This window comes from Tenrec ecaudatus, chromosome 1, assembly GCF_050624435.1.
Source record: "Tenrec ecaudatus isolate mTenEca1 chromosome 1, mTenEca1.hap1, whole genome shotgun sequence".
Lineage (NCBI taxonomy): Eukaryota > Metazoa > Chordata > Mammalia > Afrosoricida > Tenrecidae > Tenrec > Tenrec ecaudatus.
This window is the reverse complement of record NC_134530.1, coordinates 268,461,968-268,475,769: the sequence shown is the minus strand read 5'-3', so window position 1 is coordinate 268,475,769 and position 13,802 is coordinate 268,461,968. Positions and strand designations below refer to the sequence as shown.

Sequence of the window (13,802 nt, the reverse complement as noted above, 5' to 3'; positions counted from 1 at the left end):
CTGACCTGAGGCGCCCCAGTGGCACAGCAGTTACACATTGGGCTGCTAACAACAAGGTTATCAGTTTGCCATCTGCCACCTGTCAGCATCAAGAGGCTTTCTACTCCCGTAAAGCGTTAGTCTAGGAAACTCACAGGGGCCGTTCTACCCTATCCTGTCGGGTCACATAGACTCAATGGCGGGGAATGTGAGTGGAGCAGCAATGAAGATAACCACAAAGCCCTCACGTCAAGGCACACTTCAGATGACACATTGCCAATGAGACAGACACCGTTTTTGTCTTCATTATAATTTATTCAGTGTAGGTTAAAGGAGACGTTAATATAAAACACAGACGCTTTAAATACAGTATCAACCAGCTTTAAAACAAAACTCGTTGAGAGGCAAGTGATCATTTTACACACATCCCCCATCTCTAAATTTACATCTGGTTATACAGAGGGACTAGTAACACACAGGTCTGATTCTTTATAAGCTTTTTGTCAAGCAGCAACATGACAATGCTTCGGCGCACAGCACAGGTGTGTTCTTCAAGACACCCCGGCAGCAGACTTTGGAGGGTGGCTATGAGAGAAGCGACCTGGAGCACGATGCTAAACATTCTTGTGGAGCAAGCGGCACATGTACATCAGTGCAAGTGGAAAACGGTATCCTTTATGTTCTAAGTTGAAAACTACAAGATACTTGAAAAGCAGACAATACAAGGAGCTTTAATTCTAAACTCCATGACAAAACACCGTTCCATTATTTTCTTGAAAATCTACAAACCAAGTACTGCTCTGTGGCTTTTAAAGGTGAACTTCCTGCCCCAAAGCACTTCAAGTTTACTAAAGGCTAAATTGACACTGGTTACATAGTACATTAAAACACGGCTTTCAAGAAAATTTGACTTATAAAGATTGCATCACTGATGTGAAAGATTTCAAAACTTGTCACTCTTAAAAATGCACTACTTTCTAATCTTTTGACACGTTTTGGTTCAAAATGCCCCAATTTTGTGAACCCATCACTTAGTGCTATGTTCAGTAAAGTAACATCTTGACATTGTTCTTAGACCTTCTAGCATCTGAAGAACTAGGTCAGCAAACGTGTGAACTGGCTGTCCACCCTGTAACAAGGTATTTAATGTTCTCACTATGAAAATAGTATTACAAAACCCATTAGGTGAATTCTATTTTTAGCTTGGTATGCACATTGGAAACCCACTTACTGTTAGACAAGTTTTGCGCATTTTTGGCACTTCAATGAGGGCGATGCCACCAGTGGAACTGCACTGGCAATTCTCAAAGCGTTCAAAGCATGAGAGAGCGACGTGGGAAGGGTTGGTTGGGAAGAAAATAAAACCTTTTATCAGGGTCCTCAGTTCCAGACTGAAGCCTCCAGTGATCTATTTACTCCATTCATCATTCTTTGTGAGGATTCAGGTAAGAATAATACTTTGTTTTTAATGCTCATAAAAATGTGAATAGTATACACAGGGTAGCCCATCGTGTACTAAGACACTGAAAATGCACTTGTGACGTACTTCTAACAAGCTCACTGCAAAAGCACGCTAACAACATGAAAAAGGAACAGGCCACTATTTAAAAACAAAAAGTTTTTTAAAAAGGAATTAACTTGCAGGATTTTCCTATTGCTATCAGTGGTTGTTTGTTTTTTTTTTTTAACTTCCTTAGTTGAAAATTAAAGTATGGTGAATGTGGGCTTTTAGTACATTTTGGGGTATATTTTTCAAGTAAATTAACCATAAAATATTTTAAATTTTCAAAAGGCATTCTTAAAAGTATAAAGTCTATAAATAATACCAACATGTATGCCTTTCCAAGAATCCATTTTAAATAATTTGGGGGTGAACCCTTGCTGATTTGGAGGGATGTCAGTTATCCTTTGTTTAATGCTGACAGAATATAAGTTCTGCTGGAATGTTTTTCAGAAAATATTATTACCTATAAGATATACTCACTGTAAGGCAGTTCACAGCTCCAAATGTTAGACTCAGTTTAGATGAACTGTCTAGGCATGAATTTTTCCCAACCGATTTTCATTTGAATGTGTTATTTGGCCAATATGAAGCATGAAACAATGCTTGGAACTCAAGTCAGCTTTGTTAATCTTATGCTCCTAAAAGAAAATAAAGACCCCCGACTCTGAGCTGTCAAGGAAAACTGAAATTACTGCTCTCTGAATTCACTTAGCATAGGCAAAGAGCTACCATGACAGGAAAGGGATGATTGGTGGGAAAACAACTTGGGGCCGATCAAGTAAGCTGTGACTGCGTAAACAAAACCACCAGCATGAAGTGCAAGGTGTCAAATAGAACTGCATGCTGTCATAAAATAGGTGCTATTTTACAATGACCAGTCTTTGTGAAAACAAAAGCTAAAAACTGTAAAGACCTTGGATTAATAAAAGGGCTTTGCAATTCATTCTTCGATAGAGCCATTAACTCTAATAAATAGAAAGCTTTCTATCCCCATCTCTCTTCAAACAGCCAGTCCAGAGTTCAGGTACGACAAACAATAGAAACCTGGCAAGAGTTGCTTTAGTTTAGTTCAATGGGCATTGTCACCCACTATTTCCCCCTCAATACCATGTACCTTAGAGGTCCTCATCACTGAACTGCTCCTTGTGATGATTTACTTTCCCCACGACACAAGCATTGTGCATAGTTTTCCCACACAAAGGGAGTAACTGCTCCGGCTCCTCCCACATCTGTAAGGTTTTTGATTCTGAAATGAACTGCTCTAAAATCCTGAAGAGGTTACCTCCTCACCTCGAGGGGTTAAAAAAAGCGCACTTCATAGAAAATAATTATTTTTAGCAACAAATAAGTCAGAATCATGTTCCCCAATAAATAATTGCTGTACTAGAAAGAAAACTGAAGTCACAAATAATATTTTTAATTTAATTGAGACCATCAATTGCTTAGAATGCACCATAGATATTAAGAAAAACCCTGCCAACTGATTGTAGCACTACGCTTTCATACTACACAGCAGGTGTGTTTGTAGTTACTGAGAGAGCTCTTTCAAGAATAAAACGAACCAAATGTAATCGTACGCAGACAAGTGTGCAAAAGGCGAGGTGATAGCTATCATTTCATATTTCATTTAATATTCTCTTCGAATGTCACCCACCGCCGCCCGATCCCACAGCGGGGGACGCAGCATTGCCTAAGTGTGCGCTCTACCACTGTCCGCTGTTGACTGTTGCCAGGGAGCTCGGGGAAAAGTGCTGCTCGGCACCACAGCGACAGCCTGCTGGTCGCAGGAGTCGGTCACACCAACTTGTTGCTTTGAATGTTATTCCATCTGTTCCATGGGTTTGGGTCATTTCTCCTGCCTTCAACGCATCGCCTGGCACGTGACAATCTTGTTGCCACATCGCACTGACAAATGCAGCGCAGCTCTAGTTACTCGAGGGTCTCTTTCTTTCTCAGGTCCTGTCAAACACTCGGCCGCTGCTTTCCAAGAATGTGGGATTGCAGTCAGGCCTCAAGCAATGGCTATTGGCTGTGCTGGTGTCAAGTGTGCGCCGGGCTGCCGTTCCTGTGCTTTCAGCACATGCAGTGGCTTTCTGATCCAATGGCGGACGCAGTGCAATCTTTCTGAAGACACTTTTAAATGCAAAGTAAACGTGACCTGTCTGATACCCGTCCAGTGATGGCCCTGTGAGAAGCTATGCTCCGGCAAGCACATGCCTACGCTGTGATGACACGTTAAAATGCGAAGACAAAACCTAAAACACACATTGCAGGGCTAATCGAATCTGGGTGTTCCATCCTGTAATGCTTACCATGCTTGCACCAGTGCAAGACAAAGCCTGAGCGCCCAGGAACATGAGTACAATAGTAGGAAAGCTAAAAGATTATTTTAAGATGAAATGGTCCAATTTGGTTTCAATTCCCTTTATTTTATATGGCTTACATATAATTTTGTAATTGGACTTATAATCCAAATACAAATGTTCTTCTTTTAGTAAATTGTAAAACCAAGTCACTAAAGACAAAGGCTCCCGGTCGGCTTTCACCATCCGAGGGCAGAGCCACACTGGGGTCAGCGGCCTTCCTCGGCAGGTGCCTTCCTCTGGCGCGTGGATCGGATCCTGTGTTGAGAGGGTGAAGTGTCTGCTTCTGCTTCTAATCTCGATGGCTCATGATCACCCTCCTGGGATCCTGTGTCTCCCACCAGTTCCCGCAGAAACTTGAATTTAGACAAAAATAGATGCCAAACAAAATACCAACCTAGAGAGAGACAAAAATATTAAGAAAAGATTTTAGACACAAGGCTACATATTCAGAACACAAAAACTAACTAGAAAAAAAATCTAATGAGGACTAAGGACTATGTCATAAACAGTATATGTAATATAAAATATACAGCAAATATCTATTTAATATTGACTAATAAACACAAATTATATACAAGGGATAAGGATAACCTTTATACTTACACAGTGCTAACATACAGTTTCTGCTCTTAGGAACTCTAGAATCCAAACTGGGTCCCATCTACTAAAATTGTAAGGATGGTCGTACTCTAAATGAAATGTGCAAATACTAAGAGATATAGCTTCTGGGGACTTTGATCATTAAGAGCCTAGGGGACCAGGTTTCAAACAACAAAGGCGGGGGGCAAGGGGGTGGGGGGGGAAATCATATCATGGTGAATGAGGTGAGGGCGTGATGAGAACCCAATGCCCATCTGTAGACAGCTGGACATCCCTTGCAGAGGGGTAGTGGAGAGGATGGGTCACTCAGGGTTCAGTGTAGTAACAATGAAACTCAAAACCTTCCTCTAGTTCTTAAACGCTTCCTCCCCTCCAATTATCATGATCCCAGTTCTGCCTTGCGGACCTGGTTAGACCAGAGGTTGCACCGCGGTGCAGTAGGGATCTGGAAACACAGGGAATCTAGGATGGATGGACCCCTCAGGACCAGCGGTGAGAGTGGCGACACCAGGAGGGAAGGGGGTGTAGAAAGGGGGAAACTGATCTTGGGGATCTATGTGTAACCTCCTCTGGGGGGTGGGCAACAGTTAAGTGGGTGAGGGGAGACGCCGGGCAGTGTAAGATAGGATAGAGTAATAATTTATAAATTATTAAAGGTTCGTGAGGGAGGGGGGAGCGGGGAGGGTGGGGGAGGGAAAAAAGGAAAATGAGCTGATTCCAGGAACCCAAGTGGAAGACGAATTTTGAGAATGATGATGGCAACGAATGTATAAGGGTGCTTTACTCAATTGATGTATGTATGGATTGTGATAAAAGTTGTATGAGCCCCAATAAAATGATTTATTAAAAAAAAAAGAAATGTGCAAAAGACTTGGAGTTGGGAAACCAAGAGAACATGCAGCATTTCTCAAGCTAAAGGAACGGACACTCGAATGAGAGCCTCACATTAAAGAACTCTGTGGGCAAAATAACAAACGCAAGCAGCAGCAAAACAAACCCCAGAACGGAGGAACCCACAAGATCAAAAAGAGCTAGTCAGCAGTGAACCACGGCCAGAGGAAGCTTAGGATCAAGAACCGATGGTATTGAAAGAAAATGTCCAAGCTGCACGGAAGGCCCGAGCTGAGAACAAGACTCCAGGAATCCAGACTACCAATTGAGGTTATTTCAACAAATATATGCGGATTTGTTTATGCCGAGAAACCGCAGGACCACTACCTGGCTGACGGATGACAGCACTGAGAAAAACAGAAATCCCAGAACTTAATTGTGTGCAAGGAACCTGTCCACAAACCAAAAGGCAGTCATTTGAGCAGAACAAGGGGACATTATATTGTTTAAAATCAAGAAAGGGATTGTCAGGGTTCCAGTATTTCACCACTACTTATTCAATTTGTCAACTGAACAAGTAATCTGAGAAGCTGGACTCTATGAAGATGGCTATTGATCAGGATTGGAAGGCCCATTAAGAACCTGTGATGTGCAGAACATAATCTTGCTTGCTGAAAGGACTTGAAGAATATTGAAGAAAGCTTCCAATGTGTATTACACTTCAACATAAGGAAAACAATTCTCACAAATGGACAAATAAAGAAATATTTGACGTTAACAAAGATTTCATTTTCCTTAGATCCACAATTCATGTCCATGGAAGAAGCAGACTGAAATTAGATGCACCCACTGCAAAAGAACTACTTAAAACCAAGGCTGTTACTTTGAGTGTCAAGTGTGCCTGACCTAAGCCACAGGATTTTCAATCCCTTCAGATGCATGTGAAAACTGAATAATGAATAAGGAAGCCGAAGGGTTGACATCTTTGAATCAGTTTTGTTGGTGAATGTCGTATTCCATGGACTTCCAGAAGAACGATGACTCTCTTGGAAGAAGCACCGAGAGAACACTTCTTTTTAAGTGAGGCTTAAATCTCGTATATTTCAGACATGCTTTCAGGAAGGCTCAGTCCTGGGGAAAGGACATCATTTGGATAAGGTAGAGGGGTCAGTGACAAGACTCTCAGGGAGATGGATGATCAGCAGCTTCCAACAATGTTCTCAAACGTATCATTTGTGAGGATGGTTCTGGGCTGGGCAGTCTCAGTTTTCCTGTGCTTGGGATTGCTATGAGTCCCAATAAATTTGACAGAATACAAGAACAAAGTAAACGTGTTTATTATATTAAGATAAAAAATGTTAGCATGTTTTCCTGAGTAAACACCTTTGATGTTTGCCTTGGTATTCATACCTCAATACTATTTAACAAAAACAAGTTTGCTTCTATCAGAAAGTCACTAAAATTCAATGGTAGGAGTCAACTGCACTATAGTGAAAAGTCATCAGCCAGGATCAAGCTATGCATCAGATTCTAGAAACAATCAATTTCCACACACAATTTTTACTTTTCTTTAATTGCATCAGCATCTTAAGTTCAAGATTTTAAAAAAATACAGTATGTTCATATCAGATCTCTAAAAAGTCCTCTTTTAAACAACAGTTAATCAAGGAATTTTAAGTTCACTAAGCTGTAGATGTCCACCAAAAAGGAATAATCAATAAAGGAGTATATAGGATAAAGCCTGAACCTATAATTGGTTGTTCTGAAATATCAGGAGCATGAAATAAGCCAATGAAACCATGGTCACGTGGGCTCTCATGCTAACATGCTTTCTTAATGCTTTTCTTGAAACATCCTGGCTTCAAAAGAAAAGTAGTAATCATAGCATAATTAAACTTGATTACAACAAAATCCAACCAGCTCTTCACCTCGATATTATCACAGAAATCCCGAACCTGCGTTCGGACCAAGATAAATGGGCAGCGTAAGAACGTTTGCTTTAACTCATTGCTTTAATACAGTCTCTAAGACAGGATTATAATCAACGCCTTCCTTTCTACAGACTAACTCACCTTCAGCCATTTGAGCCATTCCTAAAGTCTGTGCTTTCCTTTGCACTCCGGTCCCAAGTGTTAAGTGAACACGGCAAAAATATTGTGGGGTCAAGTTTATGTTGGATAAAAACATACACTTATTCTCATGGAAATGCAAATTACCATGCTCCCCTGCCATTCTTGAAATTCTTTATAAAACAGGGACAGCAACTTAGTACAAAAAACACTAGAGAAGAAGCCCTGAGTCCCAATCTGGACAGAGGATTCAAAGAGCTACTGAGGGGTATAGATGCGAAGGTACCTTAGTGCCGGGCACAAAGGACCACTGACCAGTGTTTACCCTGGGTTGAAGTGCCTTCTGTTTTACTAGATTGTCTTTTTGTACGGAAATATGGTTCACATCCCATAAAATTCAATCCTTTAAAAGTGTGAAATCCTGTAGCTTTTAGTATACTCACAAGGTTGTGCAATGATCATTTTGTTGTCATTGTTAGGTCCCGTTCTGACTCAGTCAGTTCTGAATCAGAGCCGCCTTACGTGTAACAGAAGAAAGCACTGCCTGGGCCTGGGCCATCCTCATCACCACTGCTACACTATGGTTGCAGCCAGTGTGCTAATCCAGCCCCATGAGGGTCTGCCTTTTTCACTGACCCTCTACTTTACCTGGTCAAAAATACAGGAGACTAAGGGTTGCCCTCCTTGCCATCAATGGGCATTCTGGCCGTACTTCCAAGACCTATTTGTTTGTTCTTCTGCTAGTCCACAGTATATTCAATATTCTACTCCAGCAAAGCTTGATTCAAACAAAGTCATCAACGTTCGTGTGTCCCTCATTTACTATCCAGCTTACACATGTATGGATGGTTTGAAAATACCATGGCTAGTTAGGGTCACCTTGGTCCTCAAAGTGATATCTTTGCTTCTTAACACTTTTAAGTGGTCTTTTATAGATCTACATCCTTTGATTTCCTGACTGGTGCGTCTATGGACACTGATTGTGAATCTAAATAAAAGGAAATCCTTGACACTGACAATGTCAACATTTTCTGTTTTACGTTAAGCTAGAAACCATATTGAAGGCTACAGTGTTTGATATTTATCATAAGACTTCAAGTCCTCTTTATTTCCAGCAAGCAAGGTTGTGTCATCTACATTAACAACCTATAAATGAGTCTCCCCCAATCCGGAAGTCCCAATGTCTCAGATTTTTTGTTCCGCATACAGGCTGGATAGAGAAGGAAGTGGGTAAACCCAATCAAAAGTATCTCTAGTAGAGTTCCAGTTCCAACAGAGACGGGGTCCTGTCTAACACATTGTGTTTAGCTAGTCTCTGCGACCAGTGGATGGCTGCAGACAAGTTCTCTCAGGAATACACTTGTTTTAGTCTCATTACAGTCCCTTCAAGACAAAAGGTCCAATCAAACGAGTGGCTCCCAAAGGGATCGGATGGGTCAGTTAATCCAAGGCAGAATGGTCAGCTCAGGAGACCAGAACCACTATTTTCTGGGACATCAAAAAGGTAGTGCTGATTTTCTTGAAGAACTTAGGATCCAGGAGGTTACAAGGAAATTTTGATCACAGTTGAGTCCCTTGAAGACTGCTCTTTAGATGGGGATTCATCAAAGAGCACAGAATTCCTTTGGAGGAAGGGCTAGAGAGGCAAAAGCAGTCTTTTTTTTTTTTTTTTTGAAGCACAGTCTTCAGAAGTGTAGAGACTCAGATGAAGGATGTGTTGAGAAACAGCAGCTTCACATTTTGATATTTTTACTTAATACAGAGTTCTATGATTATGTAGAAATGCTTTTTCCTTACCCACGTATGGTAAAAGTATGTAATAACTTGGAAGCACAACATTCCTGATTTTAAGTCACCCAGTAAATCCTTGTTCTATTCAAACAGTCTCTGGGCCTTTGTTCAGGAATTATCTTGAGATCCTGTTGAAAGGTAACTGGTCAAAATATATGGGTTTATTTCTAAACCTTTACAAGTCTGTTCCATTGATCTTATCCTTATGCCAATACTACTGCAGTTTTAATGTAACTTTTGAAATCAGAATATGTCGGTCTACAAACTGCTCTTCTTTTTCAAGATTGTTTCAACTATTTAAAAGTTTATTTCCATGTGAATTTTAGAAGCAGCTCGTCACTTCTGCAACCACAGCAACGAGAAAAGGTAGCCAAGCTAATAGGGACTAAACTAAATCTCTCTATCAATTTGGGACCCATGCTGTTTTTTAAACATTACTCTGTACTTCCCAAATGTTATCCACAATGAATACACAGGGGTTTAATAAGGAGGAAAATTAGGAGAAAAACAAGTATAAGACCTGTAGACTTAATATACTTTTAGGGGTCGGGGGGAATATATACTTTTAAAAGACTGCTGTGCCTTTACTCAGTCTAAATTAATAATGGTAGTTGATTTCCGCAGATACTAAAGGAAACTTCTCCCAGGGGCGTTTAGGTTAACCTATAATGAAAGTTTAGAAAGTGCATTCACCTGAGGTGAATAGAGATGATGAAGATGAACGTGCCATCGGGAAAATTGTAACTCGCCTCAAAGTGATGACCATAACCTCGTAAACTTTGACCTGATTCCAAGAGTGACTGACTACAAGGTATAAAATGTCCCAGAAACAACACACACAGAGGACTAGAACTTTTTTGACTGAAAAGGTCCAATGGGGAGGGGTCATCACCCCAGGAGTTGGTATGAAATACTAAGAGAAAGCAAAGACTTCCAAGCATCGAAATCTACAGAATAAGGAACAGCTGGGCGATGTAAAGACATTTGCATTTGGGTTGGTCAGACTTACTCTTCCTCATTAAGAAACAGCACGCTAATTAATTTTTTTTTAATTGGCAACCAAACGACATAAGGGATTCAATCTCAGGTCCAGGTTAGAATGTGGCAGCCAATGACAAAAATCCTGGAGTCTGGAGCAGCAAGTTAAGGCTGCCACTCCAAAACCACTCTCCTCCCCACCACACCACTGAAGTACCAGACTCCAAAACTTCAATGTCTATTCCCCAACCTGGTGGCAAGCCAATGGGGAAGGCACATTTTCCACCTGTTCTGCCTGATGTAAGGGGTGGGGGACAGGAAAGGAGATGGTGATGCCGCTGCCCACAAAGAAACTGTGAGGTAGAAAAGTCCCCCAATGTAGATGTGGGGTTCATCTTCTGGGCAGCCAGAAAGCACAACCCTGCACTGTGCCTGGCCTGTACAATGACTACCGCAATGACAGAGAGGGGGTGCAGATGAAAGACAACCCACAGTGTTGATGAGAACGGCAGTGGGACCCGCAAAACTGCTGGACGTCATCTCTAAGCAAGTCATCTCTAAGGATATATAACACACCTTCTAATTTTAGAGGAGCAAGATAACCCGATGTATGAAGGAATCCTCTACTGTTAAGCACTGGACTGCTCACAACAAAGTCCGTGGTTCAAACCCACCCAGAAGTTCTGCCAAAGAAAAGACCTGGAAGATCTGCACCTGTGCACCAACCAAGCTCGCTGCCATGGGGTCCCTGCTGATGCACAGCACCCCCTTTGGGTTTCCAAGACTAAATGTTCACAGGAGTAGAATGTCGCGCGCCAGGTCTCGCCAGCAAGAAAAGACGCGCCACAACAGGATTCTTCCACAGGTGTTTTATTTTTCATTATGCGGTAAAAGACCTTGAAACCCCAAACTACTGCTGCTTATATATGCTCTATGGGGACGTGCTGTGCCTTGATTGGTGCATATGCCAAAACCTCTTGCATAGATTGGTGAGTTCGCCAGAACCTTTGTTTGCATACTCCAGGGTGGAGTTATGACTACGTCATCTCAGCATCGCGCATGCGCTAAGTGGTTGTTTACCACTTAGTTGGACCACCGCCCTGACTGCCCGGCGCCATCTAGTAATGGCAGCGAGAGTTGCGGCTACCCACATCACGAGAGCTGTGGCTTCCCACATCTCGCGAGAGCTACGGCTTCCCACAGTAGAATACTCAGTCTCCCGCTAACGAGCAGCTGGTGGTTTCAAACATGCGGACTGCAATCAACACATAACCCAGGGCTCCTGTACAGATGACAGCTTATAACACTAGAGGCCAGGGTAGGCCTACTCCACCTGCTTTCCAACCAAGGCTGTGATTGCAATGGGAGCAGACTGCCTCACCTTTCTCCCAGAGTGGGGGGTGGGATGAGACCTGGCTTTTTAGCTAGCAGTCAACCACGTATTTAACCACAGTACCACCCAGGCTCCATCACATGCAGAAGGAATCGTATGATATTTCTACAATAGAATGAATGCAAGAACCTTAACACTTAACCCTTGCCAGGGTTCTCCAGAAGAACAGAACTAATGAAGTCCACAGGCTACGTGATAGGCCACAAATTCTAGCTCTCGGGTATTCTGGAATCAGTAGGTTATCTGTAGAGCTGGGCAAGAAGGGAGAGTTCCCAATATGATGTCTGTCTCTGTCTCTCTCTTGGCATTAAGCTGTTCAGATGCAGCCCACCTATACTGTTGAAGTACTTAAGACAACTGACAGAAATTCTATATCCATGTAGGAAACCCTCCAAATGATCATGTAGACCCCGATGTTCCCAGGGCTCTTCCATCTAGAAAACAGACCCCCAAATTTATTTGGTCCACTGTCCCATTTACTGGGGTGGGGCAATATGAAATTACTCAGCACCCCTCTGGCAATTAAATCATTTATACTATATCCTGTAATACAGTACAGAATGTGGGCAGCTGTTTTGCAGCCACCCTGGATCTTTCCAAAGAGCCCTGGAGGTATAGTGGTTCTGAGTTAAGCTGCTAACTGCAAGGTCAGCAGTTTGAAACCACCAGCACGCTGTGGGGAAGACGGGGCTCGGACTTTCTACTCCCATAGTTACAGTCTCAGACACTCACAGGGGCAGTTCTACCCTGCGCTGTTGGGTTGCTCTGAGCTGCATTGACTCCATGGGAGAGAGTTTGGGGACTGGATCTTTTCAAAAGCCCAGCAGGCGGTATCATCCATTTTGGCAAACACTATTAAGAATGTTCAATCAAATAAATGTACACTGTAACCTAGTGGACTTCCGAAACAAATCGTCACAACAGGGAAAATGCCATGCAGAATGGAATTAAAACACCAGGGAAGGCAGAAATCAGAAAAGAACCGATGACAGGAGCTGTCTATGTTAATTGAACAAGGAAATAATAGGTTTTTTGCTTTTGTTTTGCTTTTACTTTCAATGTTGGGGCAGGTTCTGTGAAACGTATCTGATTTAATGACTAACTTGTTATTCAATTTAACTGTACTTTCCCATCACCTTCTTCTGGAACACCACAATCCGTTGTTGATTCATGTTGTTGGGTTCCGACTTATCACAAGCTACATACAAAAAAATGGAGCACTTGTCGGGCCCTGCACCATCCCACCTGTGACGTTTGAGCCTGCACACATGGTCACTTCACCTCCGAGAGGGCTTTTTGGCTGACCCGCTACCAAGAATGATTTCTCTCCATATGGGACTGGTCCCTCCTGATTAATGTCCAAAGTCTGTCAGATAAAGTCTCACATCCTCACTTCTAAGGAACATTCAAGCTGTACTTCTTCCAGGACCCACCTGTTCAATTTCATTCTTAAATGCTACAACTGTACTGATCTTAGAACAACACAAAGCAGAAAATCACATTATCATTAAATCACCGGTTATTTTGATAAAGCAGCTTTCAGTTCAAGGCAACAGAAACCTCAAACCTAGTGTAACCAAAAGAAGGGAATTATAAGAAACATATACACTGTCTGATAAATGGCCTTTAGGAGGGACTAGAACAAGCAAAGACTCCTGTGCCCTGAGGTCAGTCTCAGCATCACGATTCTCTAATGTGCTTGCTTCATTTGCCTTCCTACTTCTCCAGTTTCCCCTACTCCCAGCTCTCTATCACGTCTCAGTTCACAGTCTCAAAAACACAGCTAGAAACTCGGTCCCAACTTGGGTCATGTGTCAGCCCCAGGGCAGTCTGGTTTACCCAAGGGCTGTGTGCTGTACTAGATAGGGGGACTGTGAACAACTTGGGGGTGGCACTGGGAGCTGCTCACAGGGACCCCAAGCACAGAAGGACGAATGCTGCACGACTTCTACGATCACAGGTAGATCTGACTGTCGGGTCTCGTGGTCTGCTCTTTGGAAGTAGAACACTAGATCTTTCTTCCCAGTTAACCTTTATCTAAGAAGGAAGAATTCCACCACTGAACTACATTGGCCCTCAACCCTGAGAACAAAGGGTGTTTTCCGAGATAAGAGGGAAATGTCTAAGATGGCCTACAGCAGTGGTGGCTCTCAACCTTCCTCATGCCACAACCCTTTCATAGTTTCTCATGTTGTGGTGACTCCCAACCATAACATTATTTTCATTGCTACTTCATAACTAATTTTGCTACCGTTATTAATCATGTAAATATCTAATATGCAGGATGTATT

General features: G+C 42.4%; 1 protein-coding gene across 1 annotated transcript in view; it reads right to left on the bottom strand.

The window, feature by feature from the left end:
- Nucleotides 1-280: 280 nt before the first annotated feature.
- The window catches only part of SMIM13 (small integral membrane protein 13), a 28,407-nt gene continuing 14,885 nt past the window's right edge, over nucleotides 281-13,802 (bottom strand). Inside the window, exon 2 of the mRNA XM_075532378.1 lies at nucleotides 281-4,243. Within this exon, the coding sequence (XP_075388493.1) occupies nucleotides 4,056-4,243 (188 nt within the window). The 3' untranslated portion in view covers nucleotides 281-4,055. The remainder of the gene's footprint in view (nucleotides 4,244-13,802) is intronic.